At 36.1% G+C, this 26901-nt stretch overlaps 2 protein-coding genes across 5 annotated transcripts in view; one reads left to right on the top strand and one right to left on the bottom strand.

The window, feature by feature from the left end:
* Positions 1–249: 249 nt before the first annotated feature.
* On the bottom strand, positions 250–19057 carry TSPAN19 (tetraspanin 19). Its single transcript, XM_040491838.1, has 8 exons — positions 18875–19057; positions 18714–18786; positions 15888–16012; positions 9961–10035; positions 5885–5995; positions 3577–3720; positions 2582–2665; positions 250–1017 (listed from the first exon to the last, which is right to left on the bottom strand). Exons 1-8 carry the CDS (start codon positions 18938–18940, stop codon positions 949–951), a joined length of 747 nt encoding a protein of 248 aa, XP_040347772.1. The 5' UTR covers positions 18941–19057; the 3' UTR covers positions 250–948.
* A 7455-nt stretch (positions 19058–26512) lies between these two features.
* Positions 26513–26901, top strand: part of LRRIQ1 (leucine rich repeats and IQ motif containing 1) — a 218929-nt gene continuing 218540 nt past the window's right edge. For all 4 annotated transcript variants that reach the window (XM_040491296.1, XM_040491295.1, XM_040491294.1 and 1 more), the window contains exon 1: positions 26513–26589. The gene's annotated coding sequence lies outside the window, so the exon portion shown is untranslated. The remainder of the gene's footprint in view (positions 26590–26901) is intronic.

Raw genomic sequence — 26901 nt, 5'->3', positions numbered from 1 at the left:
TGGATGAAAAGACAAATGACTGAATTAGTAAATGACAGTGAACCTTCCATAGGAGTGAGAGCGATGCAGGATCTTCAGTTAATTTATCTTTTCTTGATTTCCTCAAGGTCAAGGTAGTCTTTTTGCTATAAAGAACAACAATGATATGGTAATGCCTTTCATTTGTATAGCACTTTTTATTTGTCAAAGGATTTTTTTCCTGTTCTCACAATATCACTTTTAGGAAAATAGAACAGGTAGGCTATTTTTATATCCTTCAGAGAATTGTGCATGTAAGCCTGAACAAAATTTAAGGAAAAAGAAGAAAATGAGTAGCAAGTTGAGTATTGGGAATTCAGTGATCATTTAGGACATTTATGCTACAGTTAAAAATTGTGATTTTAATATTTTATTACTGCCACTAAAGTATACCCAAATCTCTAAAATTTTATTATCCACTTGCAAGCATTAATCAGAAGACAGAAATAAATGGTTAATTAAGTACAGAGGTCAGTGACATGAAGACTTTCAATCTTTTTTTTAAATCTCCCACAAATCAGTATCGTTTTCTTAAAATTGCAAATGCAAGGTAGATATTATAATTGTTTACTTAATTAGTATTTTCTAAGCATCATATATGTATCTTTTCTATATAGGAAACTCAAAACATATAGTGATACTTCACATTTTGAATTCAGTGTATATAATGACATCCTTGAATTCAGAAAATAACTCAAGGTAAAGTTCTGAACTGCAGAATTTGATATTTTGAAAAACAAAATGAGAATTTCATGGAGTGATTTCTTATAATATTCCATAATTCTATGTTACATATAACCAATGACTTGAACAAGTTCTAAACTTAATTAATGTAATTCAATTTTTTTTTTTAATTTTTGGAGTAAAAGAACACAATGTGGTTATTTTGAGAATTAGCTGGTTTCTTCTGGGTAAATTAAAGTCCAGAGATCACATTTTTGCATATACTTTATTCTTGATGTGTCTGAAGAAAGAAACAGTTAATGTGATTTGCAAAACCTAGAAGAAAAGGAAATGATAAGATATCAAAATAATAAATAAGAGTAATTCGCAGTTAAAACTTACAATACAATTCCCTACATGCATGTTTTATAGGGAAAGGATCAAAGAGTGGCCAAGTTTTGAAGTAAGGTACACATGGTTGCCAATAAGAAGTCTGCAAAGTGAGTCTTCTAGAGTAACCCAGGTGTCACCAAGTTCATTTATGAAGGGACTAACGAATAGACTTCAATTTTAATTACATGAGCTATCATTGGGCTAGATGTCATGATGAACCCTGTGATCTGGTTTTTGTTCATCATCTGTGTCATCAGTCCTACAAAACTGCTTCATTTTGGTGTAGAATCATTACAGATGGTGTGCAAAGAGTAGATGATAAAATGGACCACAGGTACTATCTCCCATTCAGTCTTGTCTTAAATACCCAAGCATGAACACAATGGGGAATAAACATTTTGAAAGAACATCATTAATGCATATAAAAATGTTTTAATCACCATTCTGAGACTATAGTTGTTACCAGTTGAAGAAAATTTATGGAACCTCGGGTCAATGCCTTTTTGGATCAGCATAACATTAAATGCGGTATCCTATTCTGAACAAACCATGCATTATATATTCATTGCAGTGTTTTAGTCTACACTGTGATAATACATTCATTCTCACAGTTTTGTTAAATCCATAGCCTTCACCTGCTTTCATCAGTCTGCACTGAGACTGGAGAATGAAGTTCTGCTTCTGAGTCTCAAATCTGTAGTTGGCACCGTACAGGTCAGCAGGTCATGGAATGTGTCTGTTTTGCTTCCCATTGAATCTCTGACCATTAATACAGTACCTGACACACAGTAGATGTTCTCCCTCCTCCAAATTTATTGACTGACTGAATGAATGAATGAATGAGTATATGAGTAACTAGTACATTTACTAATGTCAAACATTGGTCTAGATTTCCAGTCTGCCAACTTGAAGACTGCCCAATGTGGGCTCTCACTGTTGAGATATGAAGTATTATATATATATGTGTATATATATATATATACACATATATATAAATATATATATAACATATATATAAAACATGTATATAAAACATATGTGAAGTATATATATACTTATATATATTTATTATAAATATATATTTAATATATAAATTTATTATATATTTATATATATTTATTATACAACACATAATAAATATATAGAATATGTTTATTATATATTATTACATATTTTATACATATATAAATACTTCATCTCTCTCTCTCTCTCTCTCTCTCTCTCTTTCTCTCTCTCTCTCTCTCTATATATATATATATATCACAAAGCAATGAAGTCACTACCTTCCAGGATGACCATTTATTAACAGGTCATCCAACTTGGCTGATTTAAGGATATCACCCCTCTAGTTGGGACCCATACCTCTCTCGGATGTGAATAGTCTCAAGGTCCAGACTCCTTTTGTATAATTTGTCTGATTAGGACTCCAGCTGGTTTTTCTGCAGTTTGTTATGTATGGTTTATACTCAACTATTTTTTATCTTTAAACATATTAACAAAAGCTTACCTCTGAAGCCAAAAGTCCGAAGTTAATTCCAGTTAATGTTAAAGCATTAGCGTTATACCACGTGTTGATTTTATTTTCACAACCCTAATGAAAGAAAAGTTATTTAGACTGACTTGGGAGAGGAAAATGGTCTTATATAGAATTCTATCACAAAGAAGAAGAAACATAATACAGTAATTCACAAACTCTAAAAAGTCATTGTCTAAGTGGAGACTAGCCTTTTTAGTCCAGAGAACTTCCTCTCATAGCAGAACATCTCTGTTACTACTTTTTAAGTTGCTAAGATGTTGTGATGTAATTGAAATCAGAACTTTATTAAATTTAGAAAGGGCTCTAATTTTCTGCACACTACTGTAATTCAGCAAGGTATGTACTATGACCGAAAATGATTATTTCCCAAATAGGAGAAGCTTAAAAAAAAAAACATAATGCTCTATTTATCTGTGAATGAATTATGTAAATAAAAATGTGTCTTACAATTAGAATAACATCAGTGTGTAAACTATATAAAATATTAGAAGTTCTTGGGATGGAAATCTTGTTGATCAGTATCCCATACCTGTAAGTAACAGACGAAACCCTGTTCTTGCTTCTACTACATTTATCTGAACACTTGTTCACTGCTGGCGTCCCCTCACTTCAGTTTTTGCCAATGCTCATACCTTCTTACTTCTGGTATTGTAGCTCCCTTACCAATCCTATATGCCAGAGATTGGCCAAAAGTGCCTCCCTTTTCTGCAGTGATTCAGTAAGGAGGGTTGGGGAGAAAGGTTGATGGTATCTCAAGATCTAGGAGCACTTAAATAACATATTCTCAGGAAGTTAAAATAATAATTATTCATTAATTATGAGTTCAGTTTCATAAAGTAGCTTAAGAACTTAATCACTGTAAATAATAGTGTTTGTATATACAACTTTTGTTCAGCATTCTAAATTGACTTGCAAAAACAAAACAAAAAAAGACACTGTAAACACCTGGAAAGCCTTATCTTTACCTCTAGGTAAGTTGCATTCAGTGGCTCATCACAAAACCACTTTCTTAATGTAGAATTTGTGCAAGAACATGGCACCTGTTCTGAATTTTCTTTATTTTTATTCTTTATCCAGTCTGTGTAATTGTACTGGCCACAACACTGCAACTAGAAAAGAAATCTATAAATTTTACTATAAAATATTCAAAAGGCAGTTAATTGTGATTCCCATGTATGTTAAAATATTTTTTCTGAAAAAGTTATTAATTCATTCTGCATTGAAATGCAGTGAATTACAAATATAAGTATAGTTTTGTTTGTTTAATCCATTACTTTGTTACTGCTTTTGTTGATGTTAACCAGAACTAAAGATCTTTACAATATAAGTGGGCTATGTTTGGATGAAATTGTTAGATCTGAATTTATCATAAAGGAACCCAGGATGGAAGGTATGCCTGATTTACTGAAGCTACAAACTATGTTTGGGACTGAATACAGAAAAGGAAATCACTATAGGCATATCTTTCTCTCCACTATAGCAGTAGCTATATTTTTTCTCCAGAATATGCTGCCATTTTTATTTAATTATACTTAAAGAGATTCAGTGTTATTTTTACTCTCTTAGGACTAATATGTTAACTTGCAATTTTGTATTGTGTGAAAATTTTCCACAGAGAGTCAAAAAAGATGAAAAGGCAAACAGCCATAGAAATGATAAAACATTGGAAAGATCTCATTTCCAATCCCATCAAGTTGAATAGGGAAGATGTGAAAGAATCAACATATATATTTGTCACCTAGAATATAAGACAGAGTTGAAGTGAATACTTCATTGTTTTCTAAACTTGTTGTTGAATGTTATAACATCAGTACTGCCTATGTCACAATATGTACCAACAATCATGGAAATGTTGAATGACTGAAATAATGCTTTAGAGTGTGAGTACTGAAAATGAGTTCAGTCAAATCTACATGTCTTGTCTCAGTTATACTCAGGACTAGGAACTGTAAGCTTGATTCTCATTAATAATAGCAATGTCACACATAGAACTTTTTTCTTATCAGTTTATGACCATAGGAAGGTTTGGTTCTCTGCCATCAGTCCTAATGCAATCTAGAGAGGCAATACATGTACACATCATATGCGTCAGGGGAAAAACAGTACGACTAAAAAAGCATTTATAGTTATATTTCAATTCTCCTAAAATGCCTTTCTGTTATTACATATACTAAAAATAATAGCTATTTCTTTTTTTAATTTTTTTTTTATGTTTATTCATTTTTGAAAGACAGAGAGAGACACAGTACAAGCAGGGAAGGGGTGGAGAGAGAGGTGGTGGGGGGGGGGTGTGGTGCACAGAATCTGAGGCAGGCTCCAGGCTCTAAGCTGTCAGCACAGAGCCCAATGCGGGGCTCGAACTCACGAACCGTGAGATAATGACCTGAGCCACCCAGGCGCTCCAATGATAGTTATTTCTATGTGAGGCACCTACTATAGTAGTTAGAGTACAAAATCTAGTGCTACGTTGTCTGGAATTGAATCATGTTTCTGCAACCCAATTAGCTCTATGACCCTGGGTAAGTTACTCAATTTCATAGTCCTTCATCTATAAAACGAGGATAATAGGTCTTACTTCATTGGGTTCAGAGGAGTAAATAAGTTGATACATATAAAGCACTTACAAAAAGTAAATACAAAAATTTATTTTCTTTATCAAGCATTTACTAAGTTCCAGCTGGTGATCTATTCCTGTAAACCATCTGGGCAACCATACCCATTCCTGTACGCTGCCTAGAAATATATGATGTGCAAAATAAGAATCATAATACATTAGCTAGCAAGTATTAATTGCTCACTATTTTCCAGATCCAAGGCTTTCTGTACATTCTATATATTATTTCATTGATTCCTGCCAACCAGAGGTAAGGGTTATTCTGTCCATTTTAAGAATATGGAATCTGAAATTAATAAGGATACTTGTCCAGGGTCAAAAAGTTAATATGTAGCAAACCTGACATTCAGGCTTAAATGGTAACTACCATGTTTCTCTGCTGCTGGCAAGAACTGTGCTCAGACTTCTGTCCCACAGGTGCAGCAGGGAAGATTACCCCACCAACACTTTTATAGGTGAGACCAGGTTAAAATGCACATCAGTTAAGCAAGAATCGAAGATCTAATTTACAAAAGGAGGATAAAACTCAAGATTTGTAACTGGGAACAATGCTATTCCTCTCATTCCTCTGTTCCATCTCCCACCCTTCCCCGTCTCCCTTACCCTATAGTGATCATGTTTGACATCTAATTTTTAGTTTTATGCTAATTTTCTCTTACTGTTTTCTGTAAAGCATTCAGAAAAGTCCACTTGGGTATATCTTCAGGCATATCTTTAGATCCATACTCAGCAATGATTAAGTCAACTTTATCATGCCATACTTGGTGAATCTGTTGAAAATTGCATCAAAGTCAAAATCTGAAATCCTATGGGATTTGTCTTTCTCTGATTTCGCTTAGCATAGTACTCTCTAGTTCCATCCATGTCATTGCAAATAGCAATATTTCATTCTTTTCGATGTCTGAGAAATATTCTATTGTATATATAATCACTAATTTGTACACCTGAAACTAATATTACACTGCATTTTAACTAACTGGACTTTAAATGAAAACTTGGAAAGGAAAAAAAGTCCAAATCTGAAGGAAACTTTCCTTATGGTTCCTAACAAAAGAGTATTCTAGTCATTTTGCTGTTCTCTGATTATTCCTGTGTTTTCTGTTTCTTTAACTACTTTTAGCAATCTCAGTGAGTGCTGAGGCATTTGGTCTTTTGCATTGTGACCTACAAGAGGAATATATGAGACTTATTTTATGGCTGAAGAGAAAGTTATGTGCTATTCTCCTGAATGTCTAAGGATTCTGCTTTTCTTCTTGTACTCTCAGGAAAAATTGTGAAAAACTCTGAAATGGGCCAAAAAAGATTACTGAGTATCTTTTTAATGGAAATTAGGCTTTCTTTAGCATAACTTCAGGGTCTTCTTATTTCATGAGGGTCTGTATCTTTCTCAGTTTTTAACTTATTTAACAACTTTGTAAGTTGTAGGAAACTACTGACAACTGATGCTTTATCAGAGAAATGCAGATGAATTTTTCCTGGTGGGGGGCAAATGATATCTCCTCTACCAACTATGTTTTGTATATGTTAAGAGATAGCCTTTATAAGTGTCTTCTCTTTGGACTCTCCTTTGAGCTGGTTTTTATTTCTTACTGATTCCCACATTAATCAAGATGTTAAATAAAATCACTGATCTGTGCTTGCTGTATATTTATACAAGAATTATGATTTTTAATTTAAAAAATTAAATTATGTTTTCACAATGCTGTAACAAAAACAATCAGATTTGAAAGAATGGGGTGAACATGCTATTTCAAAACCTAGATATTGCAGAGGTAAATTTTAATAGTAATCTACTTAAATATTTAAAAGTTCAGGTGACTTTCATAACTAAGGTAAAACGTAGAAAGAACAGATACTATTCCATTTTATGAACAAGGAGATAGATCGAGAATTTAGTTATTTGCTCTGTTTACATGAATAAGGATGTGGAGATGAGGCTTTTAAATATGGTTCATTTGAATTCAGGTTTAGTGATTTCTCATTGTATTATGCTATCTTTGAATAATGAAAACGAATTAACTGGTGGGAATACTACAACCATTAAACCATGTGTACAAGTTAACTCTAATGTAGTCACTAATATATCTATGCTTTAATGCATTTAAGATTAGAATAATGTAGTGTTATTTAGATCTGTAAGTTATTTAATTTATTCTCTAAGTTAATTTTTATTTATTTTCATTTTTTAAATGTGCTTTTTTAAAAAAAAGTTTATTTATTTTAAGAGAGAGCATACGTGCACAGGAATCAGGAAGGGGTAGAGAGAGAGGGAGAGAGAATCCCAAGCAGGCCCCATGCTGCCAGCATGGAGCCCTACCCGGGCCTTGAACCCACAGTGAGATCAAGACCTGAGCCAAAACCAAGAGTTGGATGCTTAACCAACTGAGCCACACAGGCACCCTAATTTTTATTTAGACTAGAAAATATTTTTCCATTTTATAGTGTTGTAGGAAGGGGCAGGCTTATGTCCTTATTTACCCTCTGAAGCATTATTTGGGAGATCCAGAGAGCAGATAAATCACATCTTAGTACACAAGAGTATCATATCTAATCTCCATGACTTCTATATAAAGAAATCCCCTCACACATATTTATTTTGACAAGGATCCTTTGTAGCCCTAGTGCACCTCGAACACTGTTGGGTGCTGTAAGTGGCATAAAAGACTTAGAAGCTCCTAGGAGCTTAATCTAGTGTGAATGTAGAAGGAAAATTGATGTAAACAGAGCTGTTACCTCTAGATTCAGTTAATAAGTGTTTGAGTCCAGAATCTGTCATTTGGCCATGATGCATTTTAGCAAACATTTCTCCTCTCAAAGCCTCAGTTTCCTGTTCTAGAAAGTAGGACTAACAATGCCTCTCTAGGGGTTGTTGTGAGAATCAAAAATCTAATGCCTATAAAGTGCTTATCACAGTCTCTGGCACATGGTAATTATTCTTAGGTGATCATTTTTATTCTTAAATTAAGTAGAGATGAATATGTGAATAATACTTAAGAGAGCATGGACAACACTGATAAACTAAATTTAGGTGTTAAGGATCCTGAGGTGTTATATTCAAGTTCTATCACCAGATCCAAAAGTTACAGGCCGATTGGTTGGGATGTAGTGCTTTGCCACCATTACAGCTTTACAGAACCCACATACTGTGCACACACACACACACACACACACACACACACACACACATGAGAAGACATTTTAGCTCTAAATGTCAGGCCATTAACAATAAGTCTTGGGTGGCTAGATATCCAGGATAGATGCCAAGCACAGGAGAGCAAATGAAGTTGGAGGGTGATGGTGTTCTACAGGAATGAGGTTTGGTCATTGCTTAGGACTCTACATATAGAGAGATTTTTGAAGGCTAGGAAGTGTAGGAATTGATCAGGGGTTCCTTTGAAATTAATTAAGGTAAGAAAGGGAGTTCTTTTTTAAAATATTAAAAAAAAATTAAAGTGTTTTTAAATTCATTTTTGAGAGAGACAGAGTGTGAATGGGGGGGGGGGAGGGGGGGAGAGAGAGAGAGAGAGAGAGAGAGAGAGAGAGAGAGAGAATCCAAAGCAGGCTCCAGGCTCAGAGCTGTCAACACAGAGCCTGATGTGGGGTTGGACCCACAAGTTAGGAGATCATGACCTGAGCCGAAGTCGGACACTTAACCGATTGAGCCACCCAGGTGCCCAGAAAGGGAGCTTTAAGTAGCTACTCAGTGACAGAAACTTTTGAAGTTGTCAGTTAGTGGTAACTCTCTAAGGGAGGTGGGTATTAACCATGCTGTACAGATTAAGACATAGGCTTAGGACTGCTAAGTAGCTTGTGGACCTCTAGTTATCTGCAGATCTGTATGACTTCAAGCCCATGCTCTTTCCTACAGGAAAATCTCCCATAATACAGAGACAGAGCATGACTGCACTGAAACAATGACATTTCTTTTTCTTTTTTTGAATTTGTAAGTTTATTTATTTATTTTAAGAGAGACAGAAAGTGGGGGAGGGGGCAGAGAGAGAGAAGGAAAGAGAGAAAATCCCAAGCAGGCTCCGCACTGTCGGTACAGAGCCCCATGTAGGGCTCGAACTCATGAACCATGAGATCATGACCTGAGCCAAAGCTGGATGCCTAGCCAACTGAGCCACCCAGGCACCCTGAAACAATTAAATTTCTTTAAAAATAGAGGGTAACCATTGACCTTAGTAGGTAATTTTTGTTACCCAAAGTTTTTTTTCAGGCAGTTTACTATATGTTTTTTTTTTTAATTTAATTTGATAAATATAAATCTTGTTGTGATTGATTATATCACTCATGACCATACCTGTACCAAATATTTGAATTATGCATTTCATTTCATTTAAATACCTAAATTTCAAATTCATACAAGTCTAAAGGTATTTCTTGACAAAAATAGAATATAGTAAGTCTATATAGAAAAATAGAATTGGGTTAATCATGGGAGCCAGGGTTGGCTGGGAGACAAATTTTGGATTCCCTACACCCACTATCACCCCCTCTTCCCCCATGTTCTTTGTTATTTACAACACTGTCAATATTTTGCTGAGTTAAAGACAAATTTCCTTATAGTCCACCTTTTTGATATGACCTTATATAGAATTCTTTAATATGTCCATTGAATCTTTTTCCCCACAAAGACATTTACCTTTCGCTCTTAATATAGGCTCATAGGTCTTAATAATTTAAGATGTCTAATTTTCTTTAGGTTTCAAATAAAAGGATGATCTTTCCATACCTCTTTTTTCTTTGTGAAGATGAATCCTGAAAGTACAACTTGAACACCAAAGGCCCACATTAACAGTGCTGCATACTAAAACAGAAGAGAAATAGAGATGGTAACTGTGGTTCTACTATGTACTTTAGATGTTACAATGATGGGGAAATGTACATTATATGAAATATCCTGTCTTAAAATACACACAGGTATTGCTGGTTTCCAGCCCTCATATACATGAGTGATTTTATTCAAACAAAAAGGCAAAGAAAAAAATCATTGAACATTTGGATAAGAGTAAGACAGAAGTGATAGTATTCAGTGGGCACCCTAACAGACCACTTGGTCTAATGAAATTGTTGATGATCTTCCTTTATTTGGATCTAAAACTGTCCTAGAGGGGAACTCACTTGGCTGGATCTCCACTTAATGCACCATGACACTAACACTAGAAAACTCACTGAATTGTGACCTATTAGGCGAATCCAAAATGAACAAAGTAACAACAATAACAGAAAATAACAAAAGTACCTGCTATAATAAGATTAAATTTGTATGTACATTTAAATTATTCCTTTGAAAACTGAAAATACTTCTCTTCAAGGTCAAATGAAATTATTTGCACATTTATTTAACTATATTTTTTAAACTTAAGGCCACTGCAATCTTCTTCATCATAGCATCACATAGTAGTATATATTATCTAGAATTTATAATCTAAAAAAATTAGCAGTCTGAATATTTTACTAACTAAAATATAAGAATGACTCACTGTTAGTATTCTTAATTTCACATATTTTAAACATTAATACTTTAAAATAGTTAAAATTTGTTTGTTTGATATAAGTTACCAATCTTATTTTTAGAGACAAATGTTTCAGAGACAAAAATAGGGTCTTTAGATCTGTTTAGAAGTTTAGATTTCTAATACTTCTACATACATCGTCTCACTTAATCTTCACTAAAAGGAGATTTGTAGAGACAGGAAAATTGTAAAACAATACTTCATTATAAAATATTGTAAGACAATATTTTAATGTAAAACAATAAAAAAATTACTGGGCTTCTTTTTAATGGAAAGCTGGTTGTGGTCCAGTGGACCTTCCCAGTTTTCTGATCCTATGGACATATGCAATGTTACCTTTGACTAAACTATTATTCAACTCTGTATGGGGTAAACTTACAGATTTATGGTAGTAATACAAAAGTTCCTCTTCTTCAATATTACTTTGGCTATTCGGGATCTTTTGTGGTTCCATACAAATTTTAGGATTGCTTGTTCTAGCTTCGAGAAGAATGCTGGTGTAATTTTGATTGGGATTGCATTGAATGTTAGATTGCTTTGGGTAGTACTGACATTTTAACAATATTTATTCTTACAATCCATGAGCATGGAATATTTTTCCATTTCTTCATATCTTCTTCAATTTCCTTCATAAGCTTTCTAGTGTTTTCAGCATACGGATTTTTACATCTTTGGTTAGGTTTATTCCTAGGTATTTTATGATTCTTGGTGCAATTGTGAATGGAATCAGTTTCTTTATTTGTCTTTCTATTGCTTTATTATTAGTGTATAAGAATGCAACTGCTTTCTGTACATTAATTTTGTATCCTGTGACTTTGCTGAATTCATGTATCAGTTCCATCAGACTTTGGGTGGAGTCTGTCGGGTTTTCCATGTATAATATCATGTCATCTGCAAAAAGTGAAAGCTTAACTTCATCTTTGCCAATTTTGATGCCTTTGATTTCCTTTTCTTGTCTGATTGCTGATGCTAGAACTTCCAATACTATGTTAAACAACAGCAATGAGAGTGGACACCCCTATCGTATTCCTGATCTCAGGGGGAAAGCTCTCAGTTTTCCCCCATTGAAAATGATATTAGCTGTGGGCTTTTCATAAATGGCTTTTATGATGTTTAAGTATGTTCCTTCTATCCCAACTTTCTTGAGGGTTTTTATTAAGAAAGGATGCTGAATTTTGTCAAATGCTTTTTCTGCATCGATTGACAGGATCACATGGTTCTTACCTTTTCTTTTATTAATGTTATGTATCACATTGATTGATTTGCAAATATTGAACCAGCCCTGCAGCCCAGGAGTGAATCCCACTTGATCATGTTGAGTAATTCTTTTTATATGTTGTTGAATTTGATTTGCTAGTATCTTGCTGAGAATTTTTGCATCCATATTCATCAGGGATATTGGCCTGTAGTTCTCTTTTTTTGCTGGGTGTCTGTCTGGCTTGGGAATCAAAGTAATGCTGGCTTCATAGAATGCATCTGGAAGTTTTCCTCCCCTTTCTATTTTTTGGAACAGCTTGAGAAGGATAGGTATTATCTCTGCTTTAAATGTCTGGTAGAATTCCCCTGGGAAGCCATCTGGTCCTGGACTCTTATTTGTTGGGAGATTTTTGATAACTGATTCAATTTCTTCACTGGTTTTGGGTCTGTTCAAATTTTCTATTTCTTCCTGTTTGAGTTTTGGAAGTGTGTGGGTGCTTAGGAATTTGTCCATTTCTTCCAGGTTGTCCAGTTTGTTGGCATATGATTTTTCATAGTATTCCCTGATAATTGCTTGTATTTCTGAGGGATTGGTTGCAATAATTCCATTTTTATTCATGATTTTATCTATTTGGGTCATCTCCCTTTTCTTTTTGAGAAGCCTAGCTAGAGGTTTATCAATTTATCAATTTTGTTTATTTTTTCAAAAAAACCAACTCTTGGTTTCATTGATCTACTCTACAGTTTTTTTTTTTAGAATCTATATTGTTTATTTCTGCTCTGATCTTTAAACAAGCAATCCTAAAATTTGTATGGAACCGCAAAAGACCCCAAATAGCCAAAGTAATATTGAAGAAGAAGACCAAAGCAGGAGGCATCACAATCCCAGACTTTAGCCTCTACTACAAAGCTGTCATCATCAAGACAGCATGGTATTGGCAAAAAAACAGACACATAGACCAATGGAATAGAATAGAGACCCTAGAACTGGGTGCACAAAGGTATGGCCAACTAATCTTTGACAAAGCAGGAAAGAATATCCAATGGAAAAAAGACAGTCTCTTTAACAAATGGTGCTGGGAGAACTGGACAGCAACATGCAGAAGGTTGAAACTAGACCACTTTCTTACACCATTCACAAAAAACAAACTCAAAATGGATGAAGGACCTGAGCATGAGACAGGAAACCATCAAAACCCTAGAGGAGAAAGCAGGAAAAAACCTCTCTGACCTCAGCCGCAGCAATTTCTTACTTGACACATCTCCAAAGGCAAGGGAATTAAAAGCAAAAATGAACTATTGGGACCTCATCTAGATAAAAACTTCTGTGCTGTAAAGGAAACAATCGACAACACTAAAAGGCAACCAATGGAATGGGAAAAGATATTTGCAAATGACATATTGGACAAAGGGCTAGTATCCAAAATCTATAAAGAACTTACCAAACTCCACACCTGAAAAACAAATAATCCAGTGAAGAAATGGGCAGAAGACATGAATAGACACTTCTCTAAAGAAGACATCCAGATGGCCAACAGGCACATGAAAAAATGCTCAATGTCACTCCTCATCAGGGAAAAACAAATCAAAACCACACTGAGATACCACCTCATGCCAGTCAGAGTGGCTAAAATGAACAAATCAGGAGACTGTAGACGCTGGAGAGGATGTGGAGAAACGGGAACCCTCTTGCACTGTTGGTGGGAATGCACACTGGTGCAGCTGCTCTGGAAAACAGTGTGGAGATTCCTCAAAAAATTAAAAAAAGAACTACCCTATGACCCAGCAATAGCACTGCTAGGAATTACCCAAGGGATACAGGAGTGCTGATGCATAGGGGCACTTGTACCCCAATGTTTATAGCAGCACTTTCAACAATAGCCAAATTATGGAAAGAGCCTAACTGTCCATCAACTGATGAATGGATAAAGAAGTTGTGGTTTATATACACAATGGAATACTACTTGGCAATGAGAAAGAATGAAATATGGCCTTTTGTAGCAACATGGATGGAACTGGAGAGTGTTATGCTAAGTAAAATAAGTCATACAGAGAAAGACAGATACCATATGTTTTCACTCTTATGTGGATCCTGAGAAACTTAACAGAAACCCATGGGGGAGGGGAAGGGGAAAAAAAAAAGTTAGAGAGGGAGGGAGGCAAACCATGAGAGACTCTTAAAAACTGAGAATAAACTGAGGGTTGATGGGGGGTGGGAGGCAGGGGAAGGTGGGTGATGGGCATTGAGGAGGGCACCTGTTAGGATGAGCACTGGGTGTTGTATAGAAACCAATTTGACAATAAATTTCATATTAAAAAAAAGTTCCTTGTCCATAGCAATGCAATTCCTATTAATGGAAATGCAAACAAATACAGTCTATAGAGAATATAAATCTGCAAAATCTTATTCTCATTCAACTAGTTGTTACTTCTTACTGGTTCCCTTAATGATTAATTATTTAAATAAAGTTTCTGACACATGTTTGTGCACATATATATGAGTCATGATTTTTACCTTTGAAAATTCCCTTCTAGTAGTAGTTAGATATTTATAGTAATAAGAAAAATTCAGTGTTTTTTATTTGTTTTAGCACTTAGAGAGTACAGTGAGAGACTGCCCAAGAACTTCTAAAAGAGGGAAGTAAAACTGCCCCTAAGCCTTAAATTGTGAAACAATATTTATTCAATTGGAGTAAGGGTACGCAAAATCGCCATTAAGCCAAAGAAAGTGCTTAGGCGTATAAAATTTGCCCATAAGTTGACTGCATGAATTAACGTGGTAACGTATCCATCAGAAAAGTATTGGTAAATTCAGAGAATAGTAAACGTGACATGATTGCAAAAAGTAGTAGTGCCCTTCATTGGAGCCTCCAGACAAGAGTGTGGTGTCTTGGCTTCAGGACCTACTTTGTGCATTCCTTATGATGGGGTCTATCAGGCTTTCTCAGTTATAGGCCATTAATATCACAATTCCATAAGGCTTAAACTTATAAGATGTTTGTTTCCCTCCCTCTAGATTCCCCCCTTCTTTTGTTTTGTCAAACAAATACAATATTCAACTGCAGCCATTGTGTCTCTTAGGAAGAATGCAGAAGTACTTAGCTTTTATGTAGCACTGAAAGGCTGGGTGGTCACTCTGGACACTGGTTATCAATCTACACTGGCTGCCAGGAAAACTCTCACTTTCCCAGCTCACGTGATCCTTCGGGGTCTACTCATTCTGCTGTTTGAATGGCCTAAGGTGGCAAAGGCAGATCTGCTCTTGTTTGGCAAGAGAGCTCCTGTGAATTAAAACTGATTTGATTTAAAGAAAATGGCAAAAGCCGTATTTCATCTGAGCCTGTGAATCGTGATCTTTAGCTGCCACATGTGTGGTAGATGGCTCATGTTCAGGTCTATATTCCTGATTATAATTTATCTTTCCACATATATGGCTAGGGAGAGATAGTGTGCCAGCCAGATGCCAGGGTCTGGCCCTCTCAGCAGTTATATTTCCCTTTGTTAAATAATAAATTGCAATCTCAGTTATAAGTTAGCTTTCCACATGGCAGTCCCACAGGGAGATGTGCTAACTGAAGGACATGGTTTCTTTCATCTTGCTAAGCTACATTGCTCATTGACTTTAATAGTTTATTTGGATTTTAGTCTTCAGATTGTTATGTTTGGTTAATTGTAGTTCACCCTAGGAGATGGATTCCTATTGACTAGGAAGATGGAAAATTAACATCTAAGTGTGCAAGGGCAGAGGTCCAGATCCATGGAAAACTCACCAAGAACATTCTATCTAGAAAAGTTTCTTGAGAGGAGATGCTTACTTTACCTTATTCCCTGGGAAACACTATACTGACGTGTTATGGTGATGTAAATGATTATTGCTCATTTCGTGACTTGGACACTCTAAATCGAAGATACAGATTAATTCAGGCTGTTAAAATGAAATACATACCAGGATTAGGAGCCATCTGATTTCATTGTGAATTCCCAAATAACCCAAGAGACAAAGAAGAACAATAGCAGATCCAGTTCCAGTCAAAATTTGAAAAATATATACTATCAGATGATTATTTTTATCTGTGGAAACCACAAAATAAATGATTATCAAGTGGTATTAAAATCCTACTTAATAATATATGCAGTAGCCCAAGATTTCTGTAAGCAGTTGTCGCCAATCAGTAGGATTCTCTTTCTCTCCCTCTCTCTCTCTCTCTCTCTCTTTTTTTTTTTTTACTTCATTCTGGAACCTCCTATTTAGTCTTGGCGACTTTTCTTCCATTAATGACATGATGAAAAAATTCTTCAATCTCAAAAGATCTCTTTCCTTTTATCTTATTGATCTTCACTGTCTTCTATGAAAGAATTTTTTTTTCCCCTAAGGTGAAACTCTTTTATGTTTAATGTATCTGCAAACACTTATGAACTTATTTGAGTATCTAATATGTGTGGGTCAATTTTCTTTGGTAATATGACTGCATTGAAATTGTATTTTATTCTCTCTCCACCTAGACTGAGCTCTCTGTGCTAGAGACTATATATATTTATACAGTCAACAGACTAACTGTTAAATGCTTAGTGTTATGACACAGACTGTGGAACACTGAGTGCTTACCAAATATTTGTTAAAAAAAAAAAGGAAGAAGAAATCAATTAAATATGCCCTCGGTTTCATGGGAGAACAGTGGAGGCAGGGGTGTGCTGGAGCCAGTTTGTTCTGGCTCATAAACGCCAACTGTTACATTTTCACAAAATTTGGAAAATTTGGAAGCCAACTTAGCTCACGGTGACACTGTGAAATCAGCCATCGTGACATTACGTATTTAAACCACAGAAGTCAGTAAATACCATAAATCAAGACTTTCTCTCCCAGAACTGGTTGTTAAATATTTACCAGCACACCCCTGGGTACGTGAGCATCTGATCCAGGAGGGGGAGGAGGTTGGAGAGTAGAGGTAGGCAAGATTGCTGGAGAAGGCAACACTGAGCATGGGCTTTAAGTGATAACTGAATATATCTAGATTGGAATGATAGAACAGCACAGTATGTGTAGGAAATTCAGCTTTGCTGGCACTTAGGGTTTGAAGCAGGTGAAATTGGGCAGGTTTTCAGGGGCCAAATTATGCACACTTTGTATGCTCTAACCCAGCCTTTCTCACTGAAATTAAACTCCATGAGGACAAAGTATTTACCTTTCTTGTACACTACAGTATCCTCAGCTTACAGGATCATACCTAACATGTAGAAGACACTCTGTAAATACTTGTCATATGAATGAATAAGTGCAGTGGGGAGCCAGAGAAAAGCTTTTAATGTTGTATGGATGGATTTTCATCTTAAATTATTTCACGGGCCTCTGGAAGATGGTTGAGGAAGGAGATCAGAACACAAGGCTATTGGATGCTATTACTATGGCAGAGGGAAGATGGGAACCTCACGTAGCATGGTGTTATTACAAATGGAGAGGTGAAGGCAGAATAGTGTTTAAAATAGGGTAAGTTAATTTAAAGTTGCAGATAAAAGGGAGGGGAGGACCCAACCAGTTTCTTGCCACAAACTGGTTATTTTCAGTTCCATGTCTTGAAACCTTAACTGAGATTTCACTAAATACATACTTTCAAATATATAATTTTTAAGAGAACTATCTCTCAATTCCATAATGGAGGGAAAGAAAAATGGAAATGACTTTTGCTCCACTGTAACTACTATGTTACCAAATTAGATGCTGTATGGGAAGTGCTTAGCCCAGTGTCTGGCACAGAGTCAACATAAATAAGTGGAAGCTATTATTGCCTCTCTTCTGGGGAAGGAAAGAAAAAGACAGAAAGGTTGTCGTAAGATCTCCACACACCCCTGTACTCTGAGCAAACCACTAATGCACTCAGACATCATGAATACTTTCCCATAAGCAAAGTATGCAAATGGAAGAGAATAAAGTTACTAGGCACTTAGGTGTAGCTGAAGTTTAAATTGTTCAATACTTTGTAGCACTTTGTTACCTATTAAACTTTTTTACTCAGCTTTCATTTTCCTACAAACATATTTTATCTTACTTGAAATCCACTAAGAAAGACGTTGGCCTGCTTTTTGTCATATTTTTAAGGATTAACAGTACTGTTTAATAAAACTCACTGAGGTAACGGATATCATCTAAATCTGCACTTGTCTCATAAGGTAGCCATACCCAACAGCCGCATCTGGCTATTGAGCACTTGAAACTGTGGCTTCTTTCCCTCCCACCAAAGAGATGTATATAAAAATAATCTTTAGCCTATTAAACTTCAGTCCACAGTGACCACAGCATACCACAAAATGGCAAAATAAAGATTTTTTTTATCAAGTTACCTGCATTTAATTATTTTATTCATTTTGGATAATATTATATTTTATTTGTAACCATGTGATGGTGAGAGCAGATGGTAATTGAGTTTTAAAAGAAATTATTTAACCTGGGCACTATCAAATATGTGGATCTCCATTATCTTTTCATCCAGAGTTTATTAGAACAATCCAGTCTTCCATTTCTCTCATAGCTCTTGTCCAGCCAAAGTTCCTAGTTCTCTCTCACCAGATTCATTCTCCTTTATGGTCTTGGTTTTAAGTCCTATTAGTTAGAGATGTTTCTAAAACCAATTGGCAAAGAGCTTCATAGGGAAAAAATTGAACAATACTCAATGAAGTTTAGAGAAATACTGCCACCTGCTGAATAAATCATGTACGCAATTATTTAAAATGGAATGCCTGAGTTCACAAAGAGAGCAAAAGAAAAATAGATACATACCCAAAGCTGTGAAAAAAATATTTCTATCTAATAAAAGCCATGCACCAAATCCCAATAATAAAAGTCCAAGAACCTACAGAAAAGACAGTCGATTATATTTTTGTGATTGCCAATAAAAATGTATTACATTTTCTTTACTAAATAATTATAAAGAGTCTTACCAAGAAAGCTCCATTAATGAGATTAAGAAAGTATTTAAAAATTAATATTTTGTTTTTTCTTAACATTCTTTTTCCCTCCAGATATTGGTGTTTCTGAAAAGATAACCACAACTTTTACTATTAAGTCACCACAGTACAACTTTAAATAGTTCTGCCTATTCACATCATTTATTTACACATTTTTCTTCTTATACCAGTTGTCAATGTAACATTCCCCTCCACCCTCCAGAATATAGGGACATGCTGAAGACATCTTGAAATGAGGTCTGTCTTTTCTATGTGCACCAGGGAGTTGAGAACAAGAATTTGTATAACAAATTGGCATTTGTATAACATGCCAATAGGCACCTTACTAAACTTCTTGCAGTTTTCAGAAAGTAATATATTTTATTTTGTTCTTATTTTAACACACCTTCCTTGCTGGGAAGCTTTCCTTCACCTCTGCTTGTCCCTCCCTTTTTTCCAGAATAATGTCAACTCCTCAGTGAGGTCTCTGTGAGACCTCTGAGTAGGTCTTGTGTACCAGGATACTCCCAGAGTTTAGCACATAGTAGCTACTCAATAGATATCTGTTGAATGAATAAATGAGTAGATGAATTAGATTATTTTATTAGTGCATAATTTAGTTTAGTGTACAATGGAAGGAATAAAACCAACTTACGGCTGTGTTAATTAAAAGTTACTTATTTAAGGGTGCCTGGCTGGCTCAGTCAGTAGAGCATGTGACTCTTGATCTCTGGGTGGCTCAGTGGGTGGGCGTCTGACTCTTGGTTTCAGCTCAGGTTGTGATCTCACAGTTTTTGAGAACAAACCTTACATTGGGCTCTGTGCTGGCAGTGTGGATCCTGCTTAGGATTCTCTCTCCCTTTCTTTCTGCCTCTCTCTCTCAAAATAAATAAATAAACTTAAAAAATTCTCTAAAAATTATTTAATTTAGTTTCCTAAAACTTTTATGGGAAAGTCAACTCCTAGACCATTGGTTTTCGGTGCTTTGTTAGATATGAATGCTTTAAATTTTCTTGGGCATGTTTCTGGGTTTTCTCTTTTCCTTCACTGTTTCAATTCTACCTAGTACCATAGTTTACAGCGTTTTAGCACATGCAGTGTATAATTAAGATGATGAAAGCAGATTTAATAAGACTAATTTGAAGCTACTTGTCTCTATTTGCTAAGATCTATTTGTTGAATTGAAGGATGCCCTGAAAAGTGGAGGACTAAGAGATGTCTAGGTTAGAGTCTACACACTTCCCCTCCCTACTCTCACTTGAGGTCACATTCCTCCCTAAAACTCCACAGTTCTTCTTCCCAGCTGAAGGAGTCTCTCCAGGTTTTGTCTTCTATCATCTTCTTTGAAGTCTCCTACTGCCATTTAGTTTCTCCAGTTTCTGTCCTCCAGTCTTATTTTTAGATTCCTTCAGTGTCTGGCCTGTTTGGATAGAAGAATCAGTTGGAAAGACTAACTGGTTTTTATTTCAGTTTCTGTATGCTGTAGATATATGATTGTGGCTTCACTTCTATTTACTTCAGCCTATGAGAATATTGGGATGCTCTCCTACAGCCTAAACAAGTTCTCAGGGCTAAAGTCCTGGTCCTCTGTGAATGAGAAAGAGAAAGTAGACTAGTGAACAAGAACACTGAAGTAACTCTGGTGTGAAGTATTGAGAGACAAAGATTTGGCCGTTGATTTGGTAATAATTAGTATGTTAGAATCAGGGCTAAAATGCTTTATCAAAAGATCCAAATACAAAAATAAACTGAAGCTTATTTCTCTTTCAGTCCAAGGCGGGTAACTTGTTCTTTTCTAGGAAATCATCTTAGGGACTTGGGGCTTGCTCCAGCCTATTCCATATCTGGCTCTCAGATTTGTTCACAGGGTCACGCTTTATAGCCAGCAGAAAGGAAATGGGGGGAGGGGGTGCGCCTGGGTGGCTCAGTCTGTTAAGCGTCTGCTTTCAGCTTAGGTCATGACCTTACAGTTCACATGTTCGAGCCCCATGTCAGGCTCTCTGCTGTCTGCACACAGCCTGCTTTGGATTCTCTGTCTCACTCTCTCTCTCTGCCCCTCTCTGCTCATGCTCTGTCTCTCAAAAAGAAATAAATAAGTAATCTTAAAAAAAAAAAAAAAAGAAAGGAAAGGAGGATGAGCTAACTCGGCAAGCATCTTTTAATCAAGTGGGATGAAAGTTGCACACTTCTCTTCTGTACATATTCCGCTGGCACATACTTAGGTCTCAATGGAGGTGGAGTCAACTATGTGCCCAAGATGAAGGAAATAATTGAATTAGGGTGAAAAGAGCCAAACAAAATACCAAGCAGGTAGGGAAGGGCATTGTAAGAGATCATTATAGGGAGAAATGGAGGGCTTGGATACAGTTTCAAGATGCATTACCATGAAAAAGAAAGAATCAGAGATAATCAGAATGATTCCTGTAGGATGGGTAAATAAAAGAATAGTGATAATCACTGGCAATAGAGAAATTGGGGGAAAATTATAAATTTCATTTTTAGTAAATGAGTTTGAATTAGAAGAAGATATCTCCTAATATATCTTGTGGTTAACCACTGGAAATGGAGTGCAAGTAAATAGATATCATAGGCAATGTGGGAATTATTCACAGGGAGCTGATGTCATGGAAACGAATGAAAGAGAGTGGGATTGACTACAGATAAAAGTGAGCAGAGATTTGATAACAAACAATGACATCATTAGGAATTTCAATTTTTTAATGCAGACTTCTACAAAATGAGAACATAGTGAAAGTATGATCTCATGGAAATCAATAGAGGAAACATTTTCTAAAATAATGTTGCATGACATAGAGGTAAAAAGGGTAAGAATGCAATATTCTCAAGGTCAGCCAACTGGGTAAGAAGGCTGCTCATGGTACCTTCAAAACAGCAGTGTTTTAGTCTGTTTGGGTTGCTCTAACAGAATACCACAGACTGGGTGGCTTATACACAAAAGAAATTTATGTCTCACAGTCTTGGAGGTTGGAAGTCTGAGATCAGGGTGCCAGCGTGCATGGGTGGAAGCCTTCTTCCAGGTTTCAAACTTCCTCTTGTATCTTCCTGTGGGGAAAGGGGCTAAGGAGCTCTGTGGGATCTCTTTTATAAGAGCACTAATTCCACACATGATGGATCAACCCATGACCTAATCACCCCTTAAAAGTCCCATTTTCGAAAAAGTACCCTAAAAGTACCATCACATTGTGTATAAAGATTGCAACATGTGAAGTGTGGGGGAATACAAACTTTCAGATCACAGCAAGCAGTTCACGTCAAAGAGTTAGAAGACAACAAATAGGGTGTCTAAGCAACAAGTCAAGGAAGCCTGTAGCCATATTTGCACAGAATGAGAACAGGGGATGGTCATATGCTGATCTTTCCAGTCACAAGCCCCACACACCGGAAACAACATCAATGAAAATAAAGACGTGCTAACACAAAGATACACAAGTTCTTATTTAAATATTTGTAGTGTGGAAGAACTTTGTATTATTGTCATTATTTTACTATAGACAGAGAATTTGTTTTTAACTTAATCAAATAAGGTCCTGGTGTGGCATTTCTTTTGTTCATTTCCTGATTAGTTAATTAATGGTCCAATAGCTGAGATATTTATTAGTAATATTAAAGCTACAGGGAAAGACAATTTACAAGGATTTCCCTATTCATAGGTGTCATTTTTCATGAGTTAAGTAATAGTCTAATTACTTTTTATTATCATTTTTAAGTTGCTTCTGAGTGCCAGGAGATAGAGGCAAAAAAATGAATAAACAACCTGTCAGGGAGTCAAATATCAAAACCTGGGGCCAACTCTTAATTCTGTGTTTGAGGTGTGGGGACAGGGAATAAGCACAACTGGGAAGTTTTAGAGAGAAGACAAATTTGAGATAATCCTTGAAGGATGCTTAAGAAGGTCCCAGTCAGACAAAAATGGGGTAGACAAAGGAAGATTTCAAGACAGATGGAACACTGTGTTCACAAACTTTACAATGAAGGGTGTGGGGGCATGGGTCGAATGGCAAGAGATGAACAATAAGGCTAGAGAAGTAGATTCAGTAAAGATTGTGAAAGATCAGGTACGCTTTGCTAAGAAATGACTTTTATTTTTCTGCAGGTATTGGAAACCATATTTCCATCATCAGCGTGGAAGTCAAATTAGAAAAGAAACCTAAGACAGCGAGATACTTTATGAAGCTGATGTACTAGTTCACAACAAATGAATGTAGTCTAAAGTACAAGATAGTTGTGGGGATGGAGAACAGTACCAGGATGTGAGAGAAACAACAGGAGGTAGAATTGCCAGCAGTGGGATGTTAGAAAAAGCCCAAAACAACACTTGAAACCAGGTCTATAGAGCTTAAGTACTTGGGCTAGCAACATTATGCCATGTTTTACAATATGTCATTTATATGGGTTGCCTTGACCATCAAAGTTTATCCCCAGGATTGTCAATGACCAAAGAGACTCAGGAAGGTAAAATAAGCTTCGTGAGTTCACCTAGTTAATATTTGGCAGAGCTAAGAATCAAACCCATAGATATAAACCACTTTCTTGCTACTCTTTCCAGGCCCCCATGTCATCATCTTCAAATGTAGATTATAGGAACATCAAAGGGATGTTGTGAAAACAAGATATGATGTGTTAAACAAGATTATGTTTGTAAAGCATTTAGTCTAGTACTGGGCTAAATGTTATTATGGTACAGTGATCTTTTCTTTGAAAAAAATATATTAGAGAGAAAGAGAGAGTGTGAACAGGGGAGAGGGGCAGAGAGAGAGAGAGAGAGAGAGAGAGAGAGAGAGAGAGAGAATCTCAAGTAGATTTCATGCTCAGCATTGAGCCCAAGGCAGGGCTCCATCCTATCACCCTGGGATTATGACAGGAGCCAAATTCAAGAGGTGGATGCTCAACCAACTAAGCCACCCAGGTGCCCCTAGAATAGTAATCTGATACAAGGGAGGTGCACACGAGGTTGGGAAATGGGATGGGAACTGTAGGAAAGTGATGAACTCAAGTAGGTAGTCATGTCAGCTGCAGACAGAGAGCACCAAAAGGGTTAGAGGAGGAACTTGAGAGCTCGCAATAGTCTTTAAATGGAAAAAGAGAAGCAGAGGTCTAAGAATCCAACACTACAGGTCACATATTAAAACTATTATTACTCAATAGTCATCCTCAAGAAAATAAAACAAACACCTGGTATGCAGCTATTTGAGAACTATAATGATACTCTGGGATATTTAAATTTTATCACTGCTGAATAAAAACTAAGACAACTGTTGAACAATGTTTTTAAACTAAAGTAATCTCACTACTCAACTAACATTTCCGAAGAAATCTTTTCTTGTTAGATATCAGAAGAACAAATAGTTCTCTTTCATCCTTTTATTTCCTCAATGAATATTATGTGCTCTCTAAGGGAAATATAATGTGTTAGGTCAATTGGCTATAAATACAATCATTCAGATACTTTTCAAAACAAGAGCAGAATTTAATGAAAATAAAGTTATGTATTAAAAAGGAAAAAAATGCAGGCTAAAATGTTATAGACAAACTAACCTGCTCAATTTTAGACTATGCTTTCTAGGAAGATTGCAATGAAATAAATTTATGTTAAATGCTGCATAGTTAAGCAATAGTTTCTTAAATTTTTTTTAACGTTTTATTTATTTTTGAGACAGGGAGAGACAGAGCATGAACAGGGGAGGGTCAGAGAGAGGGAGACACAGAATCTGAAACAGGCTCCAGGCTCTGAGCTGTCAGCACAGAGCCCGACGCGGGGCTCGAACTCACAGACCGCGAGATCATGACCTGAGCCGAAGTCGGCGGCTTAACCGTCTGACTCAGGAGCCCCGTTAAGCAATAGTTTCAAGTTAAATTGATTTATAATCTGTAACTATTTGGGGTGCTTGGCTGGCTCAGTTGGTTAAGCAGCCGACCTCAGCTCAGGTCATGATCTCACAGTTTGTGGGTTCCAGCCCCAGATCTGGCTCTGTGTTGACAGCTCGGAGCTCAGAGCCCAGAGCTCAGAGCCTGAAGCCTGCTTCTGATTCTCTGTCTCCTCTCTGCACTTCCCCTGCTCTCTCTCTCTCTCTCTTTCTCTCTCAAAACAGAACAAAACACAAAACATAATATGTAACTATTTGAGATAATTGTTGTATTTTATTTCTTAATTCGTGATATTAATTAATGACAGCTAAGTAATGACTAATTGATAGGGTTGTCAGTTTTCTTCCAGGTAAAAAATAACATAAGAATATAATAGGTGTAGTAACATGCACCATGGATGAATTTATTCTCAGGAGAACTCTAAATATTTGTCTTTTTTGCTAATCAGTTTGTTTGCCAGGGTAAGATTTAAGAAAAAAAGCAATTTAGACATTACATTCAAATAAGTTGACTACTAAGTTAGCTATTTAAAATTAGTTCTGGAAATTAATTGATTACTAATGGATTTGATATTTTTTAATAAAAGCGTGAATAGTTTCATAATTACAAATAAAACCAATCTTAAGATTTTTACATGTGAATTTCAATATGATTCGATATCCTGAGTGTTTTCAATGAAGAATTTGAATAGTCTGCAAATTTGCAACAAAACTAAACTAAAAACAAAAGAAAAAATGGCACTTGAGCATGGATTTTGATAATAAAAAATATCCTAACTTTTAATTAGATTTGAAACCAGAGGTAGTTTATTTTTCAAAATCATTACCGTTCTTGAGTGAGGCACTGTGTTTTTTAATATCAAAAATCTACTTACTTCTCATTGTATATTACTCATTCTTGTGTTGATGCAATGTTAGTTGTTACCAGGAAATAGTCTATTTTCTTTCAAAACCTCAGTGAAATGTTTGCGTTTAGTTTATCGTATGTCAGATATCTTTTACAATTATGCTTAGCCACTTCCTCTTGGAATTTAATAGTTTGCAAACTTAAAAAAAATTAAAATCAGAAATACCTGTTATTAACTAAAATAAAGTTCACATTTTGTACACTATGTATTTGCTCCACAAAAAAAGAAACTTAGATGAATTTAGAAGTTAAAATTAAATAGCATGATATATACTTAAGCTTAAAATTTTGTATGAAAATAGTGGGTGTCACTGTCAATATTTTACAGTAAAACATATTCCAGAAAAGAATTTTTAAATACTTTCACCCTATACATTGAGAGGTTTTTGATAGGCATTGAGTGATAATTGACTTATTTACTTTTCCTTTTAAAAATAAACTGCTGTCGTGTAAAGCAACGGCTTTATTGGCTTCTTTTCCACACTTCCCGCCCCACAAATCACTATTCAAGATTAAGGTTTAGTGGCAGGACCAGTTGATACATGGACAAATAAACATTCTCTAGATGGAAGTAATAAATATAGATCAGAAACAGTTAAAAGTTCAGGCTACCTCCACTTGGCTAATTGTAACAAAATGTTTCTTTATTAAATACTTTCTAAAAGTATTTAAATGTTAAAACTTACCTGGAAAAAAATGTGAAGTTCCTCGTCCAACTCCTGAGATGCAGCTTTCGTTCCAATTTCGAGCGGAGACAGTTTGTCCTACTGGGGCACCGGTAAGAAAAGACCGGTCCATCTTCCTTGGGATTGGTTGTTGTCGTGGTTACGCTTTGTTTGGAGTCTCTGCGCGCTGTCTTCCAACCCAGCCGAGGGATTTAGTCGCTAGTGGGTGAGCCGGAGCCCCTCCAAGCTGGGGTAGGTGGCGCGGGAGGCGACACAAAGCTGTGGGAGCGGGGAGCGCAAACGGAGGCGGGCTCCTCTCCGCCGAGGCCAGGCTTTAGGACAAACGGTGGGGCCCGCGGGCTGAAGGGGTGGCTGCGCGAGTCTAGGCTCTCTTAGATTTTGGAGATTTCGTGGCTCACTCAAAACTTGAAGACCCACCGTAACGATCTAGGGAGATTTCTATAATTACCTTTCTTCCCCCTCCCTAAACGACACTTCCTTTCTTGCCTCCTTCCCCTCCTTTCCTTTCCTTTCCTTTCCTTTCCTTTCCTTTCCTTTCCTTTC

Source organism: Herpailurus yagouaroundi, unplaced genomic scaffold, assembly GCF_014898765.1.
Source record: "Herpailurus yagouaroundi ecotype Mexico unplaced genomic scaffold, PumYag 182, whole genome shotgun sequence".
NCBI lineage: Eukaryota > Metazoa > Chordata > Mammalia > Carnivora > Felidae > Herpailurus > Herpailurus yagouaroundi.
This window is presented reverse-complemented; position numbering and strand designations above follow the sequence as displayed.

Excerpts from the sequence above, each read along its gene's own strand:
- TSPAN19 (XM_040491838.1), bottom strand. The coding sequence starts at position 18,940 with ATGTTAAGAAAAAACAAAATATTAATTTTTAAATACTTTCTTAATCTC. Across the intron at positions 16,013-18,713 it reads TATTTTTTTCACAGCTTTGG|ATAAAAATAATCATCTGATA; the intron begins GTATGTATCTAT and ends TGGTTTCCACAG. Across the intron at positions 3,721-5,884 it reads TGAATGCTTTACAGAAAACA|TTGCAGTGTTGTGGCCAGTA; the intron begins GTAAGAGAAAAT and ends TTTCTTTTCTAG.